Genomic DNA, 24,555 nt, shown 5'->3' with positions numbered 1-24,555 from the left:
GCAATACACTTCAATAATACATCTAAATTACCTTTCAGTTTAATCTGTTCCTCAGTGGCTATCCTGAACAAGATGGGCTTCAACTGCTATAATTTTAGTCTGTAAATAGTACTTTTTGGAAAGACCTCATAAATGTATGCTGGGATAATTAGCACATCTATAAACAACTAATGTATACTAAAACAAGAACTCATGTTCAGTGAGTAGAAGGAGACAATGATTAATATTAAAAATGGATTGAGAGAATGGAATACTTACAAGGTACTTCACTTCAAAATAGTCAGAATTAAGTACTATTTTACACCCTAGCCAATTAGCATTGAATGCTAATCTGTTTAGATTCCTGGAAACTCTGCTTCTTTGTAAAATCACTGAAAAACAAGACTCTTCTCATGCTACATAACCAAGCACTCCTCAGGCTACAGGATTATCACTACAGCTTGTCTATTTTATAAACAGACTTTAATTTAGTTTTGTAAGAAACTGCCAAAGGAGCTTTCTCTAACTAAATAACAAATCTGCCACTTGAAAGACATCATTCATCAACCTTCTTTGTGGGAGTATTGTTATTATGAAAGTAAAAACAGGCATTCTTTCTTGAGTGCTTCTGGATTTTAATTATCAAATTTGAATGTCACCAGATATTTACTGAAAGGAAAACATCAATTTTAATAAGCTGCCTTAAGACTGAAAAACATAAAAGGTATTCAACCATAAAGCCAAGTTCACTTGAGTCTTGTGAGTTTACTTATTGTCTTATCATGTAATGTTTATCTCAGGAATTTATAAAGATTTAATGAACTCTAATCTGCAGGAAAAATTCCCCATTTAAAAATCTAAATATTATGTAAATATTATGTGTGTATAACATATAATCCAACTTCAAAAAAATTAAAATAAATGCCAAAAAAATTTTACTAAGAAACAGGAGTTAGGGGTTGACAGTATTAACATGGGGCTAAAAATAAATAAACAAATCATAAATATGACTATATGTCAATAGTTTATAAAAAAAAATTAAGTCAAATTAATTTTAAATAACACTTGAATAAATTTTGTCTTCTTTTGTACTTTGAAAAATGTAGCCCAAAGAAAAAATTGCTGGGGGTGGAGAAGAGGAACTGATTCACTTCATTTCAACAAGAAAAAACTTTTTATCTAGTTAGCAAAGCAGCAGGGGACGCAGTTAGCCAAATACAGAGGGCCATAAAGTCCTTAACAGTCAAAGAGTCTGCAAGCTCTCACCTGCCCACTCTTAACAGACTCCCTTTGTTTAACTTTAAAAACAGTTGTCTAAATAACTTACTGTGGCCTCTACTTTCATGGTGTGTTAAAGAAATGAGCCCCTTTATTTCCTAACTTGAGAAAAGTCTATTCACATTTCTCAGATGCTTGCAATATGCATGAAAATATTCTAATAAAGTATGGAATATGATATGTCAAGAAATTTGTTATGTTTTGAACAACCAACAATAAAAAATAAAAAATAAAAAATAATAAAAAAATTAAAAAATTTAAAAAAAAGACTAAATAAACTCTTTATTCATTTATGGTAAAGCAATCTCAGTAATATGTTTAAGTTTTCTAAAGAAAATTCCATTCCCTACCTGGCAGACACACTTCAGACATAACAGGATTGGATTGGGTATTACTATTTTTCTTCTGAATCTTGTGTGTGTGTGTGTGTGTGTGTGTGAGAGAGAGAGAGAGAGAAAGGGAGAAAGCAAAAATTATGTTTTATTTCTCTAGTTTCACGTTTAAAGAAAAAAACATCTAAAATGTATATACAAAAAATTTAAATAACAACTGAATATTTTAAAACTTGTGCTCAAAAGAAATTTGCAGTCTGATTATTTAGAAATCATATTTTCTACTTTTAATTCATCCCTTGTGCTCATGAAACTCAAAGTAATTGTAATTTTCAGTATGAACAAACAGAAAAAGTGATACAAAGAGTAGGTTAATTTTTTAAATTGTAAAATTATGTAAATGAACAAAAACCATTCTCTTTCATACATCATTACACAATAAATACTTCACAGAAGGCATTCAATACAGTGCCATTTATTTATGAAAGACAAAATCTCCCTAAGATTCATTCTGCTACAAATAATTATTGTAGTAAAAAAAATATTTTTTTTACTAAAAACTAGTACTGGATTTGAAAAAGTATTAAATAGAATTATGTACCAAGACCAGTATAGTCTGAAACAAGCACATCTTCATTTTATGATATTAAAATATATGAGATGAAAATCTTGTGAATATCCAGAAAGTAATTTTAAAACTAAAAGCTGTAGATTGGAGTCAGGAAACCAACTAAAGTTACTGAGAAAACTAGGAACAGAAATGGCCTCAGACCATGAGATTCCTTGGCCCAGCATTCCTATACAGTGTTAAACAGTATAGGAATATTCATTTTCTCTCCAACATACAGAGCTGCCTATGAGAAAACATGGTGCCAAATGTGGCACTTTAAGCAAGGTTATGATTCTGTGAGGTCCAATAATTATTAAAACTACTTGTTAAAGCCCAAATTGTAATATACAGGTCAATCTATTTAGGTGGTTAACTGAAAAGCCATGAGGAATTTCAAAACAACCTTGATGAGCATGCGATCAACAAGCATTTTTAATTATACAAATTTAAACATTTAAATTAATACCATATTGTTCTTGCAAAAAGCAATGATATTACACAGTGATATAAAGTCAGCAAGTAGGTTTGTTTATAGCTTTGTGTTTTATAATATAGCTGCAGGGTTTGAATACATATTTTTATTTTTTTATTCCACTTTTAACCTAATTATATATTTTAATACTTCAAGAATATTCTAAACATTCTTGGTACATTATCTCACAAATTACAATGCAAGTATAGTAGCTAGCAAGCATATACTTATAATACTCTAAGGGGAAAAGCAGGTTATACATATTCTTTTGTTTAGCCAGGTCAAATGAGAAAAAGATTTTCCTTGATGCTTTTGAGAACTCTCAAATAATGTTTAACCTCCTCAAGGATTATTTTTTTCTATGTTGAAATAATTTTCTATTACATTTTAAGCAATCTAGATGTTATCACGTGAAACAGGCAAACACTCCTCCCCACACATACATCCCATTCTATCTAGAAGTTGATTTGTCTTCTATAACACCAGTGTATAAAGAATGAACCAGGGACTTTGAAATGATATGAATAAGACAACATCTATGTTTTCCTCTTTGACATGAATGTTTTTAAAGATTTCATATTCTTCAGATTTGTTGAACACAGTATTATTTTTTTCCTCTTCAGTTGACTTTTGGTTTTGTTTCAGTGTTAAAGCCAAGTTTTGGAGGGGAAATGGATTGTATCTCCCTGACCAACGAATGCAGTTCTAAAATAGAGAAGACTTGAATATCCTTAAACCATCATCTCTGGATGTTCTCAAAACCATGGTCCCCAGTACCAGGCCCTGCAGAGCAGCTGATGAATACATACTTTCTGATGAAAGAATAAATTTTACTATTTAAAAGGTCAATTGATAAAACTGCCAATAGATTTACACAAGGTACCTCCAGTCCATGGTACATTTGTCAGCAATAAAATTACCTTCACATCTCTTTTGACTTTTGTCACTAAAAATAGCAATCTGATAAAAAGTGTCTCCTCTTCTTTTACTCCAAACTACATGTTTCATAACTCCCTTCCTCAGATACATGTAAACATTGTGGGTGCCAGAAATCACTTTACTCTTTCCAGAAATGGAAGCCCAGAATGGTTTAGACACTGTAGAAGCACAAACTCAGTGTGAGGTTCAATTGTTTGTACAAAGGAAAAAATAATAGACAAAAAAGTACACAGAACATGGGGGAAAGTGACACAAGAGATGGAGGTTCACTGTAACCATGAAGAGAGGTACACTGCCTACTCATACCTCGCCTCTAACGGAAATCACCATTCTAGCCATTCTCAAAGCAAGAGGTTTTCACTGTGCCTTAAATGTCTGTTTCAGTAACAAATAGTTTTACTTAAACTATAATTTCTACCTCACTCCTCCTTTAGGACCTGAGTATCTAGGAAATGCATTGACTGCCATTCATTTTTTAAATTTCATTTATTTAAATATTTATAATATTCAATGTATATTACGTTTATGTGAAATTATTTTAAAATTTCAAACTACTCATTCTTTAGCAATCATCAAAACAGAACCAGTTTTGGAATTGATACATTAATTTTTTTTCTATTTACTTTATATTTAAAATCAATCCAGAAAGAAGTTTACTAGTGGCACAACAGAGATGCAAGAACATTAAGATAAACATTTTGATTCATGAACTCATTCCAATTTTATTTGATATAATATAGGGTCACTTGAGGTGATCCTGATTTAGTCAATGAATTTCAAATTACTACTTCTAATATTAATGTCATTCAGTTTTAGCTTAATGATACCAATGTCCCTAGCAAGTTATTTGTACAATCAAAGAGATTTTTCAGAGAATTTATGATATTCCTAATAATCAGTTTGTCTTATATGTTGAGTAGAATCATTCTTCTAAATAGTACTGTTGTCTAATAGTATAAGAACATTCTCTGGAGTTTCTGTTATGTTCTACAGAGCAGAATACCCAGAGTTCCAGGTGTATTAGCACACCTCATTCCAGTTTGTATTCAGAATCCTAAGGGAACTTAGAAGTGACTGTGTACAACAACTATATTACTACAAGAACAATCAAATCAAAAGTCTACATCCTTTTCATGGTGTACCAAGTTTGGTACATTATTACAAATTATGATTAGACAATTATGTAATGTAAATTTTGCATTAAAAAAAAACCTGGCTACAGAATATCATCAGAAAATGGAACATGGATGATAGTAAAATCCACTAGGGATATGCTATATCAGCACAGAAACTAATAAATGTTGCCTGTGGTTGAATTTAGGAAGGAACAAGCAAAATGCACTTGGTCAATTAAACAGTTTACAGAGTTGCCTCATCATGATCAGTCAGCACTAAGTGATCTAACATTGTCTACAGATATCTGTACATAATCAATCAAAATTTATAGACATCCCCCATGAAATGTTAAAAAAAAAAAAAACCATTAAAATTTATAATTGTAATGGTAAGTATAAAACATCTACTGAGTTAGAAAATGTTTCAAATTGCTATGGAAGATGTGAAAGTGGGATACAACTTTACCACCTCATTATTACATCCAATCAAAATCCCATTTCCACTCAAGTTTCTAAATCCAGAAATCACACACCTTGTTAGAGTCCTAATAACCTACAACATAAAATTTAATGGATGACTTAACTGGATCACTAAGAACTCCGGGGATACTAAATTTGAATAAGAATTATACAAATTGACATTTGTAAAACAGTTTAGTTTCATTAGATCAATGGCAGGTCTACCAAGTGAAAAATATAGTTTTCGGTTGGACTTGGTGGTGTACACCTGTAATCCCAGGAGCTCAGGAGGCTGAGGCAGGAGAATTGCAAGTTTAAGGCCATCCTCAGCAACTAAGCAACTTAGTGAGATGCTGTCTCAAAACAAAATATAAAAAGCGATGGGGATATGGCTCAGTGGTTAAGCACCCCTGGATTCAATCCTTGGTACCAAAAAAAAAAAAAAAAAACCACTACAGTTTTCACATAAACACCTGACTTCCCATAACTTAGACTATCTCAGAAAGCCTGTAAGAATAAATAATCACTGTGATTCTTCTCTATCTTACTTCTAGAACTCTGTGGCAATTCAAATTCCCCTTTTTACTTGCAGCTTTAAAGCTACAAAGACTCACAACTCTCCAGATGTTGTCAGTTGCAGACCAAGAATATTAAGTGAGGAACCTGTAGTTACATAATTGGTTAGACTTACAAGTATATGGAGGATCTATCATTAATTCAAAGAAAAAAATTTAAATATATAAAAATTATGTCATTTTACCTTTGGCAGAGGGTTTTTCAGTTTGAATTTGATGACTATATGTACCGTGGGTATTTCTTTAACCATACAATGGAGTATTATTCAGTATTATAAAGAAATGAACTATCAAGCTACGAAAAGACATGGAGGATCATTAAATGTGTATAAAGTGAAAGAAGCCAGTCAGAAAGTTTACAGTCAACTTTAGAGTCCACAAACCTAGATAACTGAATTCTCCATTATATAGCCCTAAACTAAATGAGGCTAGATTTTTCCAACCTAAAAGCAACATTAAAGGTTTTTTAGAGGTTTTCCTAATGTAAGGTATACAAAAATTCAGAGAGGTAAGTATCTTAAACTAGATATAATCAATGTTAAGACACTGTATATTTTAATTAATATAGGTTTTCCAACTAGAAATAGATTTTCATTATATTGGCAAATATTCTAGGTAAATTTAGAATAGCCCAGAAATGGAGAAAAAAATCTATCATATTCTTTATTAGGCTTAATATAGATCATGAAATTTAATAATGAAAAAGCCAAACTACGAATATTAATGAAGAGTTTCAATGTTAAGAACCCTGGCTGTAAAAGGAGGATTCGGCTGATGTCCCTTCAGCCTTCACCACCACAGTTCAGGTTGCCATGCAATAATAACTATGGAGACTACACTACATATCTCTTATGTACAGCTACCACACCCAGAGATTCAATCCAACTGTGTCTTAAACAGCTTTGTCTCCAATCCCAAATGTGGGTGTGGAAATGAAGCACTGAGAATTCTCATTCATCTGTGGTAGGGAAGTGAAATGGTATAGCCACTTTAGAAGACAGTCTAGGAACTTACGAAGCCAAGCGTGGGCATATCACATAACCCAGCAACCATGTTCTTAGGTGTTTACTCAAATGAGTTGGAAGTTTACATCCATACAAAACCCTGCATGCACAAATGTTTATAGTAGCTTTGCACATAACTGCCAAAAATTGGAAATAATCAAGATGTTCTCCAATATGTGAGCAGAAAAACAAACTGTGGCATAACCATACAATGGAGTATTATTCAGTATTATAAAGAAATGAACTATCAAGCTACGAAAAGACATGGAGGATCCTTAAATGTGTATTAAGTGAAAGAAGCCAGTCAGAAAGTTACATACTGTATGAGTCCCACTATATGTCATCAGGTGAAGACAACTATGGAGACAGTCAAAAGATCATAGAGGTAGGGTGGGGAAAACAGGTGGAGCACAGAGCATTTTTAGAACCTTGAAACTATTTTTTATGCTACTATTCTGGTAGATAATGACACTATGCATTTATTAACCATAGAATCATGAAACAAACAGTGAACCCTAATGTAAACTCTAGATTTTAGTCAATGTATTAATATCAGTTCACCAACTATAACAATTGTACCTCACAAACAACAAATGTGAATTATACAAAAGAGGGGGTGGAAACTGTACTTTCTCACAACTTTTCTATGAACCTCAAACTAATCTTTAAAATAAAGTCAATTAGAAAAATAAGAACATGCTCATGAACTAGCTATAATCATAAACAAATTTATGTAAAATTTTAAATAATGTGAAAAGCAAATACAAAAAGTGAATGACATTTTCTCCAAAACAAATACATGGTGATCAACTATAAGATGAAAAAAAAGGGCAACATTAATGACAATATTAAAAAATTTTAAAAATCTGAAATATTCTTACCTGTCCTGTGACTGTTCTTCATACATCCTCTCTTTGCCTTCTTTAAAAAGTCTTATTGCTCGTTTTGACTTCTTCATTAGACTATCAATGTAAATTTTAAAATACTCATTCTCACTCAGTTGGGCAAGTTTCTGGTTGTCATCATATTTGCTCAATATGAGTCGCAAATGCTGATATGTATCAGGTAAAATATCAAGTATATAAGGTGGACTATTTTTCAACTGAAGTTTGGGATTTTGGCACAGTCTTACCTAAAAACAAAGATAAAAATAAAATATTCTCAAATGAATCATGACTGTTTTCCTTCAAAGAAAAAGGAGAAATGAATAGAGCTTTGCCATATTTCTTCATTTTCCATAATATTAATTATGATATTAAGTTACTAACTCTTGTTTTACAAAAAACTAGCAAATTTTCACATTAGTTTTAATACAATCAAATCCTATTCTCTTCTTTTTCAGTGCAGACTTTACTTATACCACATCCTTAAACTTTCAACCCCTAAAATTTAATTATCTTCTACAATGTCTTAAGTACAGAGTTTAACAGAATTCCAATGTACTGATCACTGTATACCACTGATTCCTTTCTTTTTTTTTTTAAATGAAAACAAGGAAATAGACCTTATCAGCTAGCAAACCAGGTCCCACATTTAGACATTATTTTACTACACTGAACTCCTAGCTAAAGCTCTCTCATAGATTTTAATTAACGTTTTGATATAATGTTTCTCTACCCTGAGGAGAATAAAACAAAGAGGTGCAATTTTAACAACTGAGTTATTAAGTAGTTAAATGGGTGTCAGGTCAGAATGAGTCTTTTCTGCCTCCCCCATCTTCTACTAGGCCTATAAACATTAAGATATAACGGCCCAGTCACTGCAGCAGATGCCACCCAACCACTGGGGCATTCAAGGCTGCCTGCAGAACTGAAAATGCCTCTGCCCTCAGAAAAGCGTGTATTCACTTCCACATGCTCATGTGATTTAGCCAAGAATAAATAAGCTCAGATCATTTTATCCTTCCAACTGGAATACCAAGAACTGTCCAATTCCAAACATTGCCTCTGATACGTGGATATTAACACACAATAAGGCAAGGGGTGGGTGGGTAGAAATTCACTGGATTATACAAAGGGGAATGAAGCAGAGGGTGGGGGTGGGAATAGGAAAGACAGAATGAATAGGACAGAACTTTCCTATGTTCATATATGACTACACCACGAGTGACACTCCACATCATGTAAAACTGAAAGAATGGAATTCTAATTAGAATAAATTGTACTCCATGTATGTAAATTATGTCAAAATACACTCTACTGTCGTGTGCATCTAAAAAGAACAACTAAATAAAAAATAAATGGTTATACAGGAAATACCTATCAAAAAAATTAAAAAGAACCATTCAATTAAACATTCCTTAAAACAAAATTTTGGGGAAATGCACAAAAGAACACATAGTGTAATAGTGCAGTAATTTTCAAAAGACAAAGAGTACACAAAAAGTCAGATTTACTGAGAAGATGGTGAAGTGTAAGCTTCTGTGCCCATATATGCATGGCATTCTTCTAAGGTCCTCATAATTTTTATTTATATATACATATATATAAATAAAATATATAAATAATATATACTCTTTAAACTTTTTAATAGTAAAATGTTTTAAATATAATTGATTAAAATTTGTCTCCTTCCAGTATAACTTCCCTTCTTTTTTTTTTTTTTTTTTTTTTTTTTTTTAAATATTTATTTATTTTTTTAGTTCTCGGCGGACACAACATCTTTGTTTGTATGTGGTGCTGAGGATCGAACCCGGGCCGCACGCATGACAGGCGAGCGCGCTACCGCTTGAGCCACATCCCCAGCCCCATAACTTCCCTTCTATCAAACTTTATCCCCCATTGGGTGGACTGGACTGACCAATGGCATTTCTGGAATCTTGCTGATGAAATGCTGAGTTGGACCTTCACAGTTTGGGTTTAGTGGAAGTTGTATGTGAGATGTGCAGTCAGTCACTTCTATAAAGAAATTATTGTTAGCAGTCCAAAATAAGAAAGGCACAGAAAGAAACTGATTTCATTTATATAAAGAATGTAAAACTTACACATATAAATAGAAACAGAGTAGCAGGGAGGAGAAAGAAAATGGGGAGAAGTAGGTAAAAGGGTACAAATGCTAGTTAAGTACAATGAACAAATCTAGAGATCTAATATACAGCATGAGGAGAGGAGTTAATATCACCTTGTATGTTGACAAGTTGCCAGGAGAATAGATTTTAGGTGTTTTCACCACAAAATCAAAGGTAACTAATTATAGAAGGTAATTGGACATGTTAATTTGTCTGACTGTGCATATAAAATATATTGTGAACCTAAAATGCAATTTTTCTCAAAACTTAAATTTTATATATATATATAAAGAATATATATATAAAGAATGGTTCCAGGAATATTTCAAGTGCCTACAGTGCCTGCTATCTATGATAGCAGAAGAAAGGTTCAATTCACCAAGGATCGGAAGTTATATGTGAGTAATAGAAGAGAATCAAAAACCATATCCAGGAGTAGTGGTATATAACTGTAATCCCAGCAACTCAGGAGGCAGGAGGAAAGCAAGTTCAAAGCCAGCCTCAGCAACTTAGGAAGGCCCTAAGCAAATTACTGACACCATGTCTCAAAATAAAAAGTAAAAAGGGCTAGGGATATGGCTCAATGTTTAAGCCTCTCTAGGTTCAATTCCTGTTATCAAAAAAAAAAAAAAAAAAAAAAGAGCCAAAAAAAATAGTTAGATTATGTTACTGGTATCTATAGATTTATCAGCTTTTAATTTTTCACTATGTGTTGTCAAAAACTTCGCAACAACTTTTATATGAAAGTTTCATCAAGCTGAAAAATTCCAGAAAGAAATTCACTTTCATATCCAATTTTGTATTTTACTTTTGTATTTGTTATCTTTAGAAGGTTCCTCTGAATGGTAAGGGTTTCAGTTTTCAAAAAACATGAATCTGCCCCTGGATACTCACAAAAAATGCCTAGGACAAACAGAAAAAAGTTGAACTATAATCATTTCAAGAACCACAAACACAATCAATTAAGGTAACAGCAAATAAAAAAAGAATCTTTATGCTATCCCATTGCTTTCTTTAAGAAATTATAGCACTGGGAGGAGGAAGATCTGGATCAAACTACCAAGGATCAGCCTTTAAATTAAGACAACTAATTCTCACATTAACCTAGGGCATTATCATATCATACCTTCCACTTTACATATAGTGTGTAAAACAGAATTCTTTAGCACATAGTATATAACTAATAAATGAATGATGGATGTACTGACCAGTTGAATTATTCTGGAGGAAATGTACAGACACATACACATATAATGTTTTTTGTCTAATGTATCATATTTTATTTTCATAATCATATTCTACAAGTATTCAAATTAATAACCCAAAGACACAGATTTAGTTTAAATATAACAAAATTATTTTGATCTCTGAAAAATTTCTCAAAAGGTAGGATGGCATCTCATTCATTAAATAACACAAAATCTTTATTAATGTATAAAGCTTTTCTATCACTTTTGTACTTCTGTGATGCATTGATATAACCAGGAAAGCTCATTGTGCCCAAAAGACTGATTAAGATCTGATATCATAGTGGGAGAGGGAGGGGGAGCATGGGAGGAATAGACAAACTCTAGATAGGGCAGAAGGGTTGGAGGGGAAGGGAGGGGGCATGGGGTTAGAAATAATGGTGGATGTGATGTACATCATTATCCAAAGTATGTTCATAAAGACACAAATTGGTGTGAATATACTTTGTATACAACCAGAGATATGAAAAACTGCACTCTGTATGTGTAATAAGAATCGTAATACATTCCGCTGTCATATATAAATTATAAAAACAATAAATAAAGATACTAATATGTCTGTGATTTAACAAATCCTGCTTGAAATAGGATATGGTTTCTCCATTCTTTAAACCAAAAGATACTATCAAAAGTACACAGAATTTGAAGAATACTACTACCAACTTCCTAAAGCAGACAGAGTTTAATTTCAGCAACATGTATTTGTACATGTCACATACTGACTAATCACTAACTTGTAATTAGTGGACAAAGCAGCTTCAAATTCATTTCCTCCACTGGTCAGTTTTTTAAATGATCAATGAAAAATTTTTGTCAGGTATTTTTTCAGACATTAAAAAAAAACTGTTCTTTGAAAGATATTTTTAAGCTTTATGGCTATTCATTTAACTATTATTTACCTGGTCTTTCCTCATTTGCTTTATTTAAATTTTAATTCCATGTTGGAATGTATTGTTTCATTGGGTAAAACTGTTTAAATAACTATTATATATCAGGTACTAAGCTTAGTGCCAAGAAATTATAGATGACTAGAATATACTTCCTGCCTTAAGGAGTCTGGCAGAAAAGACCTAGTTCTCTATAATTAACTTAGGAGCAATGTAATTCTTGCTCTAAGGGATCTTAGTAAAGATCCCATCCAATTCATTCACTTTCAGATAAGGAAACTAAGAACTACAAAGATTAAGGAACTATTAAAAAGTCATTAATCCAACACAAGAGCCTGCATCTTCTGAATCTCAAGCTGATCTTTCTAACTATATTACAATTTAATTAGAATCAGGCATATAATTAATGGTCCCTTCTAAACTCATTTCCATTTTTATTTTATTCCATTTGTAAATTTACATGAACTTCAGAACCCATTTGTTAATTCAACAAAGGTTTATTTTATATATCAGGCACTGTTTTAGGCAATAGGAATACAGAGAGGAATAAATCACAAGACCTGCCCTCAAGGAATTTTCTATTGAGAAAGCCTTGAGGCTTAAGAAAGAATCAAAGGAGAATTTAGGACCATGATAAAGGAGAGTACAAAGTGCCACAGGAGAAAAGCAGCAACTTACACAAGTTCATAAGAGCATCAAGAAAAGCATACCTATATTTGGAACAAAATATAAAAAAAATAAGAATATTTCAGAGAGAGTAGTGTGAAAGGCTTTAGAGGCATGAGAGAGCAAAACATATTGAGAGAGTAAAAGATAGAAGCATGGGAAGGCTGTAGGCAAGTGGCACAGGAGATCTGAAATAGGCTGGAGTTGGTTCTTCAAGCCTCTGTATACTACACTGTTTTCTAAATTTGCACTTGGAAAATACAATGTGCAATGCTGAACTTCTATATGCCACTGAGTGTGCAGTTCATCAGTGGGATTACTATTAAACCCTGTGACTTATGACAGCTCCTGCCGAAAATGAATAACCCTACAACAGGACTATGACTTCAAAGCATGTCAAATTCAATTCCATTCAATAAATATTTATTGAGTGCCTGTTATGTTCAAGGAACTGAAAAAGGCAGGGAAAGAAGGCTTTTCTAGAAAAAGTATATTAAGGCGAAAAATCAAGCTAACCACAAGATTCACGTTCAGATTCAAATGACTTAGCCCTTTTCTAGAAATAAATGAGTTGCTCCCTAGAATGAAAGTTGGTCCCAATACAGAAGAGATTTCACAAAGAAACAAATCCACAGTCACATTATAAAAAGATAAATTTCTTAGGGTACCAACTTATGCCAAAAAGAATTGTTTTCTTTAGTAATATTACTCTTCTCTTGAGCTAAAAGTCAAAACATTTAGTATTGGAATTAGGCTGCAAACTCCATTGCAGTCATTGACTTCTTTTAATTTCTTTTTATTGGTGAACTATAATTACACATAGTAGTAAGATTGTGACATATTTTATATGCACATAACATAATGTGGTCAATTTCATTCTCTAGTATCTTTCCTTTTACTTCCTTCCTCTGTCCTGTCGTTCCCCTTCCTATACTCTACTGGTCTCCCTTCCATTTTCATAATATCACCCTTAATTTTTTCTTGTCTCCTCTCTAGCTTCCAGGTATGAGGAAGACACATGACCTTTGACTTTCTGAGTTTCACTTATTTCGCTTAACGTAATGCTCTCAAGTTGCCATCTGTTTTCCTGGCAATGACATAATTTCTTTTCTTTATAGCTGAGTAAAACTGTGAATATATACCTTATTTTCTTTATCCTTTCGTCTGTTGACAGACACTTAGAATAGTTCTATAACTTAGCTATTGTGAACTGCACTGCTATAAACATGGGTATGCATGTATCACTACAGTATGCTGACTTTAATTTTTCGGGATAAATAGTAAGAAGTATTATAGCTGCATCATGTGATGGTTCTCTTTCTAGTCTTTTGAGGATTCCATAGTGATTAGACTAATTTACAATCCAAACCAACAATGTATAAATGTTTCCTTTCCCCAATATTCTCATGAGCATTTATTTTTGTTCTTGATGATTGCCATTCTAACTGGAGTGAGATAAAAATCTCAATGTACTTTTGATTTGCATTTCCTTGATCATTAGCCATGTTGCATATTTTTTCACATATTCATTAGAATTTGTATTTCTCTTGAGAAATATTTATTTAATTCATTTGCCTATATGATGATTGGGTTAGCTGAATTTGGGTTGTTTTTTGAGTTCCTTATATATATGACTATCGACTCGAAGAATTTTGGAGTCCTAAAGAGGACTTTAGAATCACCAAGAAAAACTTCCTCATTTTGAAATGTCAATACTAAAATAGAAATGCAACTAGCTAAGGTTGCTGCTCAGAACCCTGATGTTTGGACTTAAGAATCAAGAACTGTCTCATTCAATTTTTTTTTTTGTCATTGTTCTTGTTTAGTGGTTTAGGGCCTCATATATACTAGGCAAGTGCAATGCCCACTGAACTACATCCCTAGTCCTTATCAGTGCATAACTGACTTCTGTATTTAAATGTATTCAAAGATTTGTTAAGACAACTCTGTACATGTAGTCTGCACTGCTTCAAGTACATAAAAATACATGTTTAAAAAGCTTGTACTGTATATGTATTTCAATAAAATGTGTATTCACATACATATATATTTCACCATATATATGCAAAGGCACAAATATAAAATCAGGATTTGTTACTGCTACAATAATTTCAAAACCATTAATTATTCTGGGAATACTCTTGCATTTAAAGAGATGTCTAGCAGCTCCCTAATTTAAATTTTCAGCCAAAAATGTAAGAAAGAGTTATTAGATCAGCTAAAATATTCCTTGCAAACAAGGTTCAAAGCAACCCCTGAAACATATGAATGAAATTTTATAAAACAAATGGAAATTTCAACAATAAAGGATCACATCTTATGGTACAAAACTTTCATTCCAAAACACCTTATTTCACAGAGCATTCACTGGATCAAATTACATACTCCATGAAGACTTTTTTTTTTTTTTTGCATGCTAGGTAAGTACTGTCCCAAAATATCTCATTTTCTAAAGCAAGTATGGAAATTCCTGTCCTCCTCCTGCAAATATTATCTAAGAGTTCTTTGGGTTCATCCCATATTAATTCAGCAGCTCACTAAATATATAAAAGTTTAAGGTATAAAATATAAAATGTATAAGATAATACAATGCTCTATAGAATTTTAATTAGGCAAAACAAAAATGTAAAATTGGTCATGAGTCTGATTACAGTAAGATTTGGAGAAAACTACCAATTCCCATAAGGTTTTCAATGATGATTTCTTTGGAAGGTTGACATAAGAAATAACACTAAGGAACCAACAAACTTTACTTAAAATATCAATTGAGAATTCATCAATTCACTATCTTTCTTCCAAAAGAGAATGTAACTTCCTTAAACATGGGGGACTTATGTGTTTTCCTCACATGACTTTGCATAAAGTAGATGTACAATAAATATGGAGGGAAGGCATACAGGAGGAGAAGAGGAAAAATGTAAGGAAAGATGTTTCATATTTCAGAAAATATAACATTATTTGTTCAATAATTACGAAGAAAATCCATGTCATTATTGAGTAAACCTCCCTAAAAATTAGTACAAAATTTGGAGAAGAATTTGATGATATGAAATATTTGGTGAAAATACCTTTTTGATTTACTTCCCAGGGTAAAAGAAATAATCATATTCCATATAGCAGTGTGCTTGACTCTTTTATTATGAATGTACAATACAGAATCGAGCAAACCTAGGATTAGGCCCTTCTCCTTACTAACTTTACAATCTTGGGCAGGCTTCTTCTTGGGGAAATATCTTACAGTATTACAACTCTAAGAAGAGAGAATGCAAAGTGCTCTGCTCCGTGCCCCATACATAATCAGTACTCATTTTTTTTTCTAGTATTTCTTTTCTGTCCATATTTTATATTCTCTGCAGATCTAGTCAAGGTTTGGAATGAGATCAAAGGTACTATACACTTTGTTGAAAGTCATGATTTTTAAAAATTCTTTTGACTGATAAAGTTCTCATGCTACCTGAAAACTTTAAAAAGTCTAGAATGTTCTATGCAGAAAGTATGTCTAAGCCTAGGTCATACCACATAGAATCATCTAGCATTTGGGGGATAAAGTACCCAATCTTTTAACAGGTAGAACATTAATAATTACTTTTAAAATCTATTGTTATAAGAGTGACCTTAACAATTATTTAAATATTAATATGCTAAAAAGCTATAAAATATTGAATATTACTAAAATACATTTTCATTTCCAGGGAAAAAAATTAACAATCTATAAAAACATTTTTAAGAAACAAAATTTAATAAACAGTACATAAAAATTGCATGGTAGTACTATTAAAGTCACACAGCATATAAGATGATCTTAATATAAAAGATGAAAACAGATTTTCATTTCAACTTTTTACTTATTTACCCAGTTAATACCTAAAAGATTGGCTAGAATATATAATATCTATTCTATAATATACAATATTAATATGGCTTAAAATTACAAATCATATGCCTTCATTTACTTCCTAATAATCCAACATAAAACTTACAAATTCTTTCAAAACTTCTCTGTTTATTCCTTCACTTCCTTCTTGCCTAAGTGGAAGTTACATTTATCTGCTACTTGTTAACTCTGCTACTTATTCCTAGCTTTTCCCTCCCACATTATAATCTAGGATACTGCTTCTTCTGTTATTTCTCCTTCCCTTACATCTTAGATCATTCTTTCCTTCTCATCAATCTATTACCTCTCCTATCATGAACCCTGTCACACACACTCCACAAGTTAGTTTCAACTCTCCTTAAATTCTCAGTCAAAACTTTCTTCCTATTTATCAGTTGTTACAACTCCAGAATAATTTTTAAATGATTTACTCATTTAATATAACCTCATCATATAAGTGAAGTTACTCTATAAAGATCAACAATGGCCTTGAGTTATGAAATTCAATGAGTCCATACTTTTTGCTGTTTGGTTTTCTCTACCTGAACTTGAACTTACTGTTATCAGAACTTGAAACTACTTTCTTCTGAATGTTGTTTCTCCCCAAGAAATCAATATACCCCAATTATTTTTCTACCTTTCTTATCCCTGTTCTCTGTAGGATTCTCTTTCCTTTATTACCATCTAATTACACTCCCTATGCTCCAAAATTTTGCTTCTCTGGTTTTGTGTCTGACTCTCTTCCCTGCATAAGAAATCTACTGCAGTTCTAAAGACTGAGATGCTAACCTATGGACACATCTACCAAATACAGGTCTCTAGTTCCAACTTCTTTTTGGAACTGCACACTCATTCTGACTTCAAAATGGATTTCACTCTGGGAGGTCAAATTCAATCAGCATGGCCCCAAACAAAGTTATAGGCCAACCCCCATGCTTCCTCTTTTCCTTCCTATGTTCCTTATCTCATTAAGGGCATCACCGCCTTCAAAGTCAACTAGGCTGAAAACCTCAAGAGTCACTTTCACTTCAGCTTTTCTTTCATATACTAACCCTGAAGGGTCACGTAGATTTTACCTCCAAAATGTCTTCCACTTCTGAACCAATACTTGCTGTAACTACTGTCAATTCTCCAGGCCAACCCTTGATGATTTCTTACCCACACTGCTTTAATTCTTCTTCATCATTTTTCCTGCCTTCAGTATCCAATCTTCATAATGTAAAGAGTAAGATATCAAGGGATAGTGCTAATTTTTCCTCTCCCTGTACAAAATACTTCAGTGATTATCTTCCTATCAAATACATTAAATCCAAATTCTCAAAGCAGTCAAAACTTCACTCAACAATCGCTTATTACCCTTTCAGCCTAGGATGCCCACTACTTCATTATAATCCAAAAACACACCTAGAGAGTACCAGATTCATGATTCCTTCTACACCAGCTTTTCACTCTCAGCAAGCAACATCACCTCCACCACATTCTGTGCCACAGCACTTATGACATTCTACTGTATGGCATAGTTATTTAGAAACATCTATCTTTTTACAGTTGGGATTTAATAAATGAAGGAAGAAGTCATAGCACATAAAGCAACATTTGAAAGAAAGGAAGTCAATTCAATTCTAGTGAAAATTTGCAGTTAAAAGATTACCAACTGATTGAAGCATTCATTCTATAGTAGGTCTTCTATCACTGGAATAAACCATGGTAACTCCTGGTAGGAGTCCTTTAAATCTTTTATTTCATCAATTGAAGGTTTTCCTAGAAATCACAAGTAGCAAACTTTGGGATCACTTCATTTATCTCAGCAACAATTCAAAATCTAACTGGATCCTAACAAAGTTGTCCAGACACTTAATGTGCAACTATCCCCTTTCCAAGTCTATCAGGGCCCAGGATTCTGCTAAGGCAGAACAACCTCAATGAAGAAAAGGAAATATTTGAAGAATAATAACTCAAATAAATGATATGCCATATCAAGTCCCTAGGAAGGTGAGAGGCTCAAAATCAACAAACATAGAGCATCTAAAAATCTCACTTTCACTCCATGAAAAATATTTTTTAGAAGTGTGAAAAAATTCAACTTAAAAACAAACTTTTACACTTTAAAAATATTTGTATATAACCTAAGCATCTTTGATTTCAAACTTTGAAATATATCTGGTCACAGTGAAATTATAAGAGAGAATGAATTATATTTTAATTTTGACAAATGTACTAAATGTACGAGAAGTAAACGGCTGGAAAAGTCTATTTGGCATCATCACTTTTTTCAATGCTTTTAAAACTCTTTCAGTAATGTAATTTCCAAATAAATGACAAGGACAGCAAGACAAAAACGTAGGTGGGTACTCAACTTGCTTTGCTCTTTAGCATTAATTAATTATTTTCTAATTTCCCGAGCATCCATGTATGCTCCGTACATTTAGCATCTATTAGATAGAAAATTGTTTCTTCTGCTTTCCATCACCTGGCTAAGACTCTTGTGAAAACCACACTCAGGAACCTCATATTAATAAATTATGATTTCGACCATAATGATTAGCAATCATTTCCTTACCTTCACCTCAGCATTTCCAATAAAGGCACAACAATGCTGTTCTTAAAAGGCAATGGCTAGCAGAATATACACATAAAACTATCTGAATAGTGGCCAGAAAAACAAGGTGGCTGTTCTCCACTCTGCTTCTACTATACTTCGCTTGGGTCTGCCTGTATTACAGTCCTTTACACACTATATGGCAATTATCCATGTACGTGCCTGACTCTGGTGCTATTCTCTGAGTTTCTGGACAGGCCAAGGGCAAGGCTATGTTTTATCTAGCTTTGCATGCTCAGAAATAAGCACTTAGTAGAAACAAAGTAGGCCCTCAACAAATTCTTATTAAGTGTTTTTAAAAGTCTGTCTTTGCAATAACTTTGGAATCAACTCCACATTTCATTTTGAATGTATCTGAACCTAGGTTTACATTCATGAGTAATAGTTCTGTCTCAGAATTAAAAAGGCACCACAAATGTGAGAGATCTTGGGTCAGCTATTGACCTAAACTGATACACACAGTTAAGGCCAGACAGTGTGTATAAATTTGATGCTTTGGGATACGCTACTATTCTTTTTCTCAGTACACGTAGTATGCTAACTCTGTGCTATTGATGTTGTTACAAAACATTCTACATTTTACAAGAAACACAACTGAGCAATTACTCTCTTCTACTCTCAAGTGACCTTGGAGAAAAAGCCTGCACTCTGAAAACAGAACAATAAGTTGGAACTGGATTCTCTCAATTGATCATTTGAAATTCTACAGGCCAAGATATGATGAAACCATACACTTCCTAGATGTTTCTCTGATGGTTTAAGACTGCTTCGTTATCCCCTGTAAAGTTATTGTACTTCGTAGTTATATTATACCTCAAAGATCTGCCCTAAAAAGAAAAAAAAAAAAAGGTGCTAACTACACACTTAATCTTGCCTTTTCCTTAACAACCAATTAGACCTGAAAGTCATTATTTTCTCTAATTGACAGGCTAAACTCATGCTAATACAGATATTTAAGAGAAAAATAAACAAACAAAAAAAAAACAGGGAATGTGCCAAGGGATTAATTTCTGGACTAATAAAAAAGTTCCTGATGCAATCATCAAGACAACATTGATACATGCTTACATGTACTACTTCCCTTACCTCTGACAAATAAGATAAACACATGAGGAGGATGCTTCCACCTTACCACTTCAATAAAATATAGTGCTAATTAGTAAGTACCAGTGCCTTTCTATTATTATGTGATGGAGAAGAAATAAACATATTGAATGCTTTTATGACAATTTGTGATTTTTTTCCACAAAGCCCACAGATGCATTCACCATTTTCATCTTTGACAAATAATGAAGATAAATAGGGAAAGCCACAATAAAGCACCCTTGCCAATACCCACACCCACATCCCACTAAGTAGAGACTCTGGATAATCAATATCTTTTTGAGTCAAGTTCCTCAACTACAAAAGCTAAACCTAAACCCACAAAAGGATTAATAAAACAAACAATGGCAGATGTTGAACCATCAAATAACTATCCATTTTAACCATAACTTATGGTGAAATAATTAAAAGCAGACAAAGCTTATGTTAACAACCACATATAGACTAAAATTATGCATACCATTGTTTTTACTGTTTCAATAATGACTTTACAGTAACTATAGCTCACCACTTCCTTATATAAATCTTTATTAGCTATTCTAACCTGCATCACAAATATTCAAATTTTGAGCACTCAATGAAGGGGTGTGGACAGAGAATAGACTCCCCTATAAAATCTGATTTATTTGTTGACCATTTACATAACATATTAGAGGAAAAGCTTGAATTCCTTCTCTTACCCCAACTAAAGATTTAGGTAACTAGAATGACCTTCAAAGGCATACTCTTTATAAAAGCAAAGAGAGTATTGTGCCTGCCAAATAAATGCAATTTTCCTACTACATACTCTTCATTCTTAAGTATCCAATGTTAAAACCAAAACCTGACCCTAAGCAGCAAGTTGCAATGTTCTGACACTATGACATCATTCTGTCTGGAGCACTTTAATATAACAATTTGAATAAATTGGCAGAAGCTTAAATAGGTCACACTGAAGCCCCAAAGTAAGGATATTTTTCTGGTGGAAATATTTTGGCTCTGCATTTAACACCATTGGTCATAGGATGATAGGCCCATCATTCATCTATCTTATCTGTACTTTCCATAGGATAAAAGAAAATAAAGGAAATCTTGGCACTTGCCGGTGTTGCCAATACTACTGACAGTGGCTTTTTTGTAGCCAATATTTGCACAGAGTAACAAACCAAGCAAAGGTGAATGTTGCCATATAATTTCATGTAGGATTTAGTACATCCTTACAAAGAAAGATTTTTTTAAAAAACTCCATTTCTACAGTCATAAAGGTATCAAATGTCCTGGATAAACTAAGTTACAATTAATCCCAAATATCTATGGAATAATATCATAAGTGCTACAAAAATGTAGGGACAATGTTACTGCTTTAAAAACAGAAACTCTTTAATTTTTATAAAGCAGGAAGCTATATCTTAATCATATTTATTTCATAAACCTACTTAGTACTGATAGCTACAGTTTTACAGTATATCCCTATATGGTGGTCAGGTTGCCTCTTTAACTTGATTTCTCCAAGAACTGACATCCAGTTTGATTTCTTCTTGTGAAATTATAGAGTTCATCTGAAAGCAACAAGCAGAAACCACAGAAGTTTCTAACACACTCAGCCCCACCACCCCCAACGTAAATTTTCCTTTCACAATAAACAATGTGCAATGGAAAAGGTTTCCTGTTTCAAAATGGAATAGTAGATGAAAGAAACTGTAAGTATACCATAAAAAAAAGTTTCTTAATAAAGACAAATTCTCAAAGATCAAAATGGAAACTCTCTCAAATACTGCCTCCTCACTTAAAGACTAATCTGGTTCTTTCCCCAGTAAACATTCTCAGTATCACACAAGTGGTGTCCTACATGCTCCATCAGAGACTTTTCTTATATTGTATGTACTATTTTGTTATCTAAGAGCAACACAACCTCACATAAGACTGAACAAACACTTCTAAACCATACTGTGGCCATACACCCATAAAATCAGCCAATGGTAAAAACTTTGCATATCTGAGTCATATAGAGGAACTCTGAACCTTGTAGAGTAGGACAAAAAGTGTAAAAAAAAACAAAACAAGTCTTTGCTCTAAATCCTGCTTTTCAAAACATACAGAATGAAGGAAGAAAAATGGTCCACACAAAAAAAGATTACTGCCCTCATGATAATTATTATTAATTAATAGCATGTATAAATAAAGCTTGAGAAACCATATTCAGGGTGAACAGGGCCATGCCTGGGCACTATTCCACTTACCACTTTGTCCATGAGTTTCCAAGTTTTCTCCACAGTCCTACGATCAGCTGCAGCTTGCTTAGGGGGCCCAACTGCATCCTGGATAGCATCAATAAAACCCAAAATTCGCCCTTTTCGGGGATTTCCTCCTCGACCACCAGGGTTTCTGCCATTCATAGAATTTGCCATCTGGAATCAAAGTTCTTTGAAAGGCAGATAGAAGAAGAAGAAGGAAAAGGAGAAGGAGAAGAAAAGTTAGTTGGGTATGACAATATTTACTCAAAGAAAGCTGAACAAGCTAACTTGTAACTACTACATTCTCCTCCATCAATGAGAGTAAAACCAAGGATCCCAGATTAAACTTTTCAATAATGGAGTGAAATTACATTCTCCATCTCAACACAAAATAAATTTAGAGCAATAACCCTAGATTTGCTTTTAGAATACTAAGCGCTAAGGATGCATCCTCAAGTTTCAAATAGCTAAAGCTTAACTAACCCAACTCTTAACAACACCACAACTTAAATAGGTTTCCTTATTCTACATGGGAACACAATGTTCTCCCCTTCTGTCTTCATCCCAATTCAAAACACCAGAACAACTGTAACCGCTAGAATACATTTTGGAAGCCTCACTTAGAAACCTCACTTTCACTTTGCTAGACTTTGGCAAGTTATATAAATGTAAAGAGCGTTCTACACAAGCATAAGGGACACGTCTGTTATCAACAAAGGCTTAGGATTTGGATTTCCCCCGCTAAAACCACCTAGTACCGACATAGGAACACACGGTTCTCTAAACCAAAGCTGTGAATAGTTATTCCCAAGAGCCAAATAAACCGAAAAACAAATAGCCCATTTCTAAAAAGCGAGTGAGAAACTGACAGAGCGGGTAGGGAAAGCAGAGTTCACTTCTTTCCCTCCTTGCCTACAGTCTCACCCAAGAGGGATGGGGTAGATCCGAAGCTTTGTTTCAGGAAGTCTATGCCCCCACCCTGCTCAGGCCTCTTCTCTGCCACTCTCCAATCCCAGCGGGGGAGAAAGACGAAAGGAAAGCGGACAAAGTATCCCGTAGCTCCTCCAGCGCCCCGCAGTCCCGTCTGCCTCCGGCGCTACGCGCTCGGCGACCCGGAGGACGCACCTCCCAGGCAGTCTGCAATCCCAGCCTCCAGTCTCCCTTTACTCCCTCTTTCTCCTCCCCCCCGCCCCCCCAGGCCTGCCCGGTTCCGGTCTTTAAATACACCACTTCAAACTGTGGACAGCAGAGGCAACAGCGACTAGAATCCGGGGCTGTCCCCTCTTCCTCTATAGCAGACGCCTGGCTACCCAGGGCCCTCGGGCCAGAAAAAAGCGTCGAGCCTCCCCAGCGCCCCCTTCCCTCCTCGCCTTTCGGTGCCGTGCTGTCCCGAGCCACGCGTGTGCGCGGGTCCCACTCTACGCACACGCAGCCCCGGGTGCTTGGGTCGCCCAGACAGGGAATGTGTAATCGCCGTAATAGCACGCTCCCGGGGAAGGGGCAACCTAGAGCTCCGCCACCGAGACGTGGAAGCGCAACAATTACCGTCAAGACAAATCCACACCCGCTCTCCCCTCCCGCCCGACTCTCGGGGAGGCCGCAGCAGCACTAGCTGGAGGAGGAGACCACTCGCTGGACACCCCACCCCAGTAACATACACAGAGACTCAGGCGCGGGGCGGAGCTGAGGGAGGGGCCGCGCCCCAGTGAGCCAATCCCGCGAGCCGGCGCTCTGCCCGACAGCGGGATAAGCCAATAGATGTGAGGCGCCCGTCCTGCTCGCACTACCGCCCGGTCCACGTCCTCCACAGTACACAATGGCCCTAAAGGAAGGCCCGCTCATCGCAGGTCCCAAATGGAAAGAAACTCGGAGGAAAATACTCCTGGACTTGCCTGGGAACCAAAGTGGAAAAGGGAAAGGAGATGGAAGAAGAGAGGCAATGCCCTACGTTGTTAACCAATGAGTGGTGGGAAGGTGGGCGTGAGCATAGGGAGCGGGAGCCAAAGCCAACTGGGGCTAAAAGGCGGGACTTCCTGCTTTGCTCACCTTCCTAGTCTTTTGTTTCATAGCAACAGAGTAGAGGCTGGAAGGGTGTTGCTTCTCTACTCTGGGCGGGTCCCAAGCTTAAGAAATCCATCTCCCTAGGGCTGCCAAACTCTTCTACCCAGGACAGCAGCCAAACAGGTCTAAGGCGG

General features: G+C 34.5%; 1 protein-coding gene across 4 annotated transcripts in view; it reads right to left on the bottom strand.

Moving 5' to 3' along the window:
• The window catches only part of Cblb (Cbl proto-oncogene B), a 205,089-nt gene extending 181,054 nt beyond the window's left edge, over positions 1 to 24,035 (bottom strand). For 2 of the 4 annotated variants that reach the window (XM_046455295.2, XM_046455298.2), the window contains exons 1-3: positions 23,285 to 23,518; positions 22,367 to 22,548; positions 7,645 to 7,895 (exon numbers count right to left, since the gene is read on the bottom strand). In XM_046455295.2, the coding sequence (XP_046311251.1) occupies positions 7,645 to 7,895; positions 22,367 to 22,534 (419 nt within the window). In that variant the 5' untranslated portion in view covers positions 22,535 to 22,548; positions 23,285 to 23,518. Of the gene's footprint in view, positions 1 to 7,644; positions 7,896 to 22,366; positions 22,549 to 23,284; positions 23,519 to 23,905 lie in introns of those variants that run through there. The other 2 variants (XM_046455296.2, XM_046455297.2) reach the window with 2 other exon arrangements.
• Positions 24,036 to 24,555: the final 520 nt, after the last annotated feature.

Source organism: Marmota monax, unplaced genomic scaffold, assembly GCF_021218885.2.
Source record: "Marmota monax isolate L192 unplaced genomic scaffold, Marmota_monax_Labrador192_F-V1.1 WCK01_AAM20220418_F8-fsc00053, whole genome shotgun sequence".
NCBI lineage: Eukaryota > Metazoa > Chordata > Mammalia > Rodentia > Sciuridae > Marmota > Marmota monax.
Note: the sequence above shows the minus strand (reverse complement) of the source record. Positions and strands in the feature narration are given on the sequence as shown.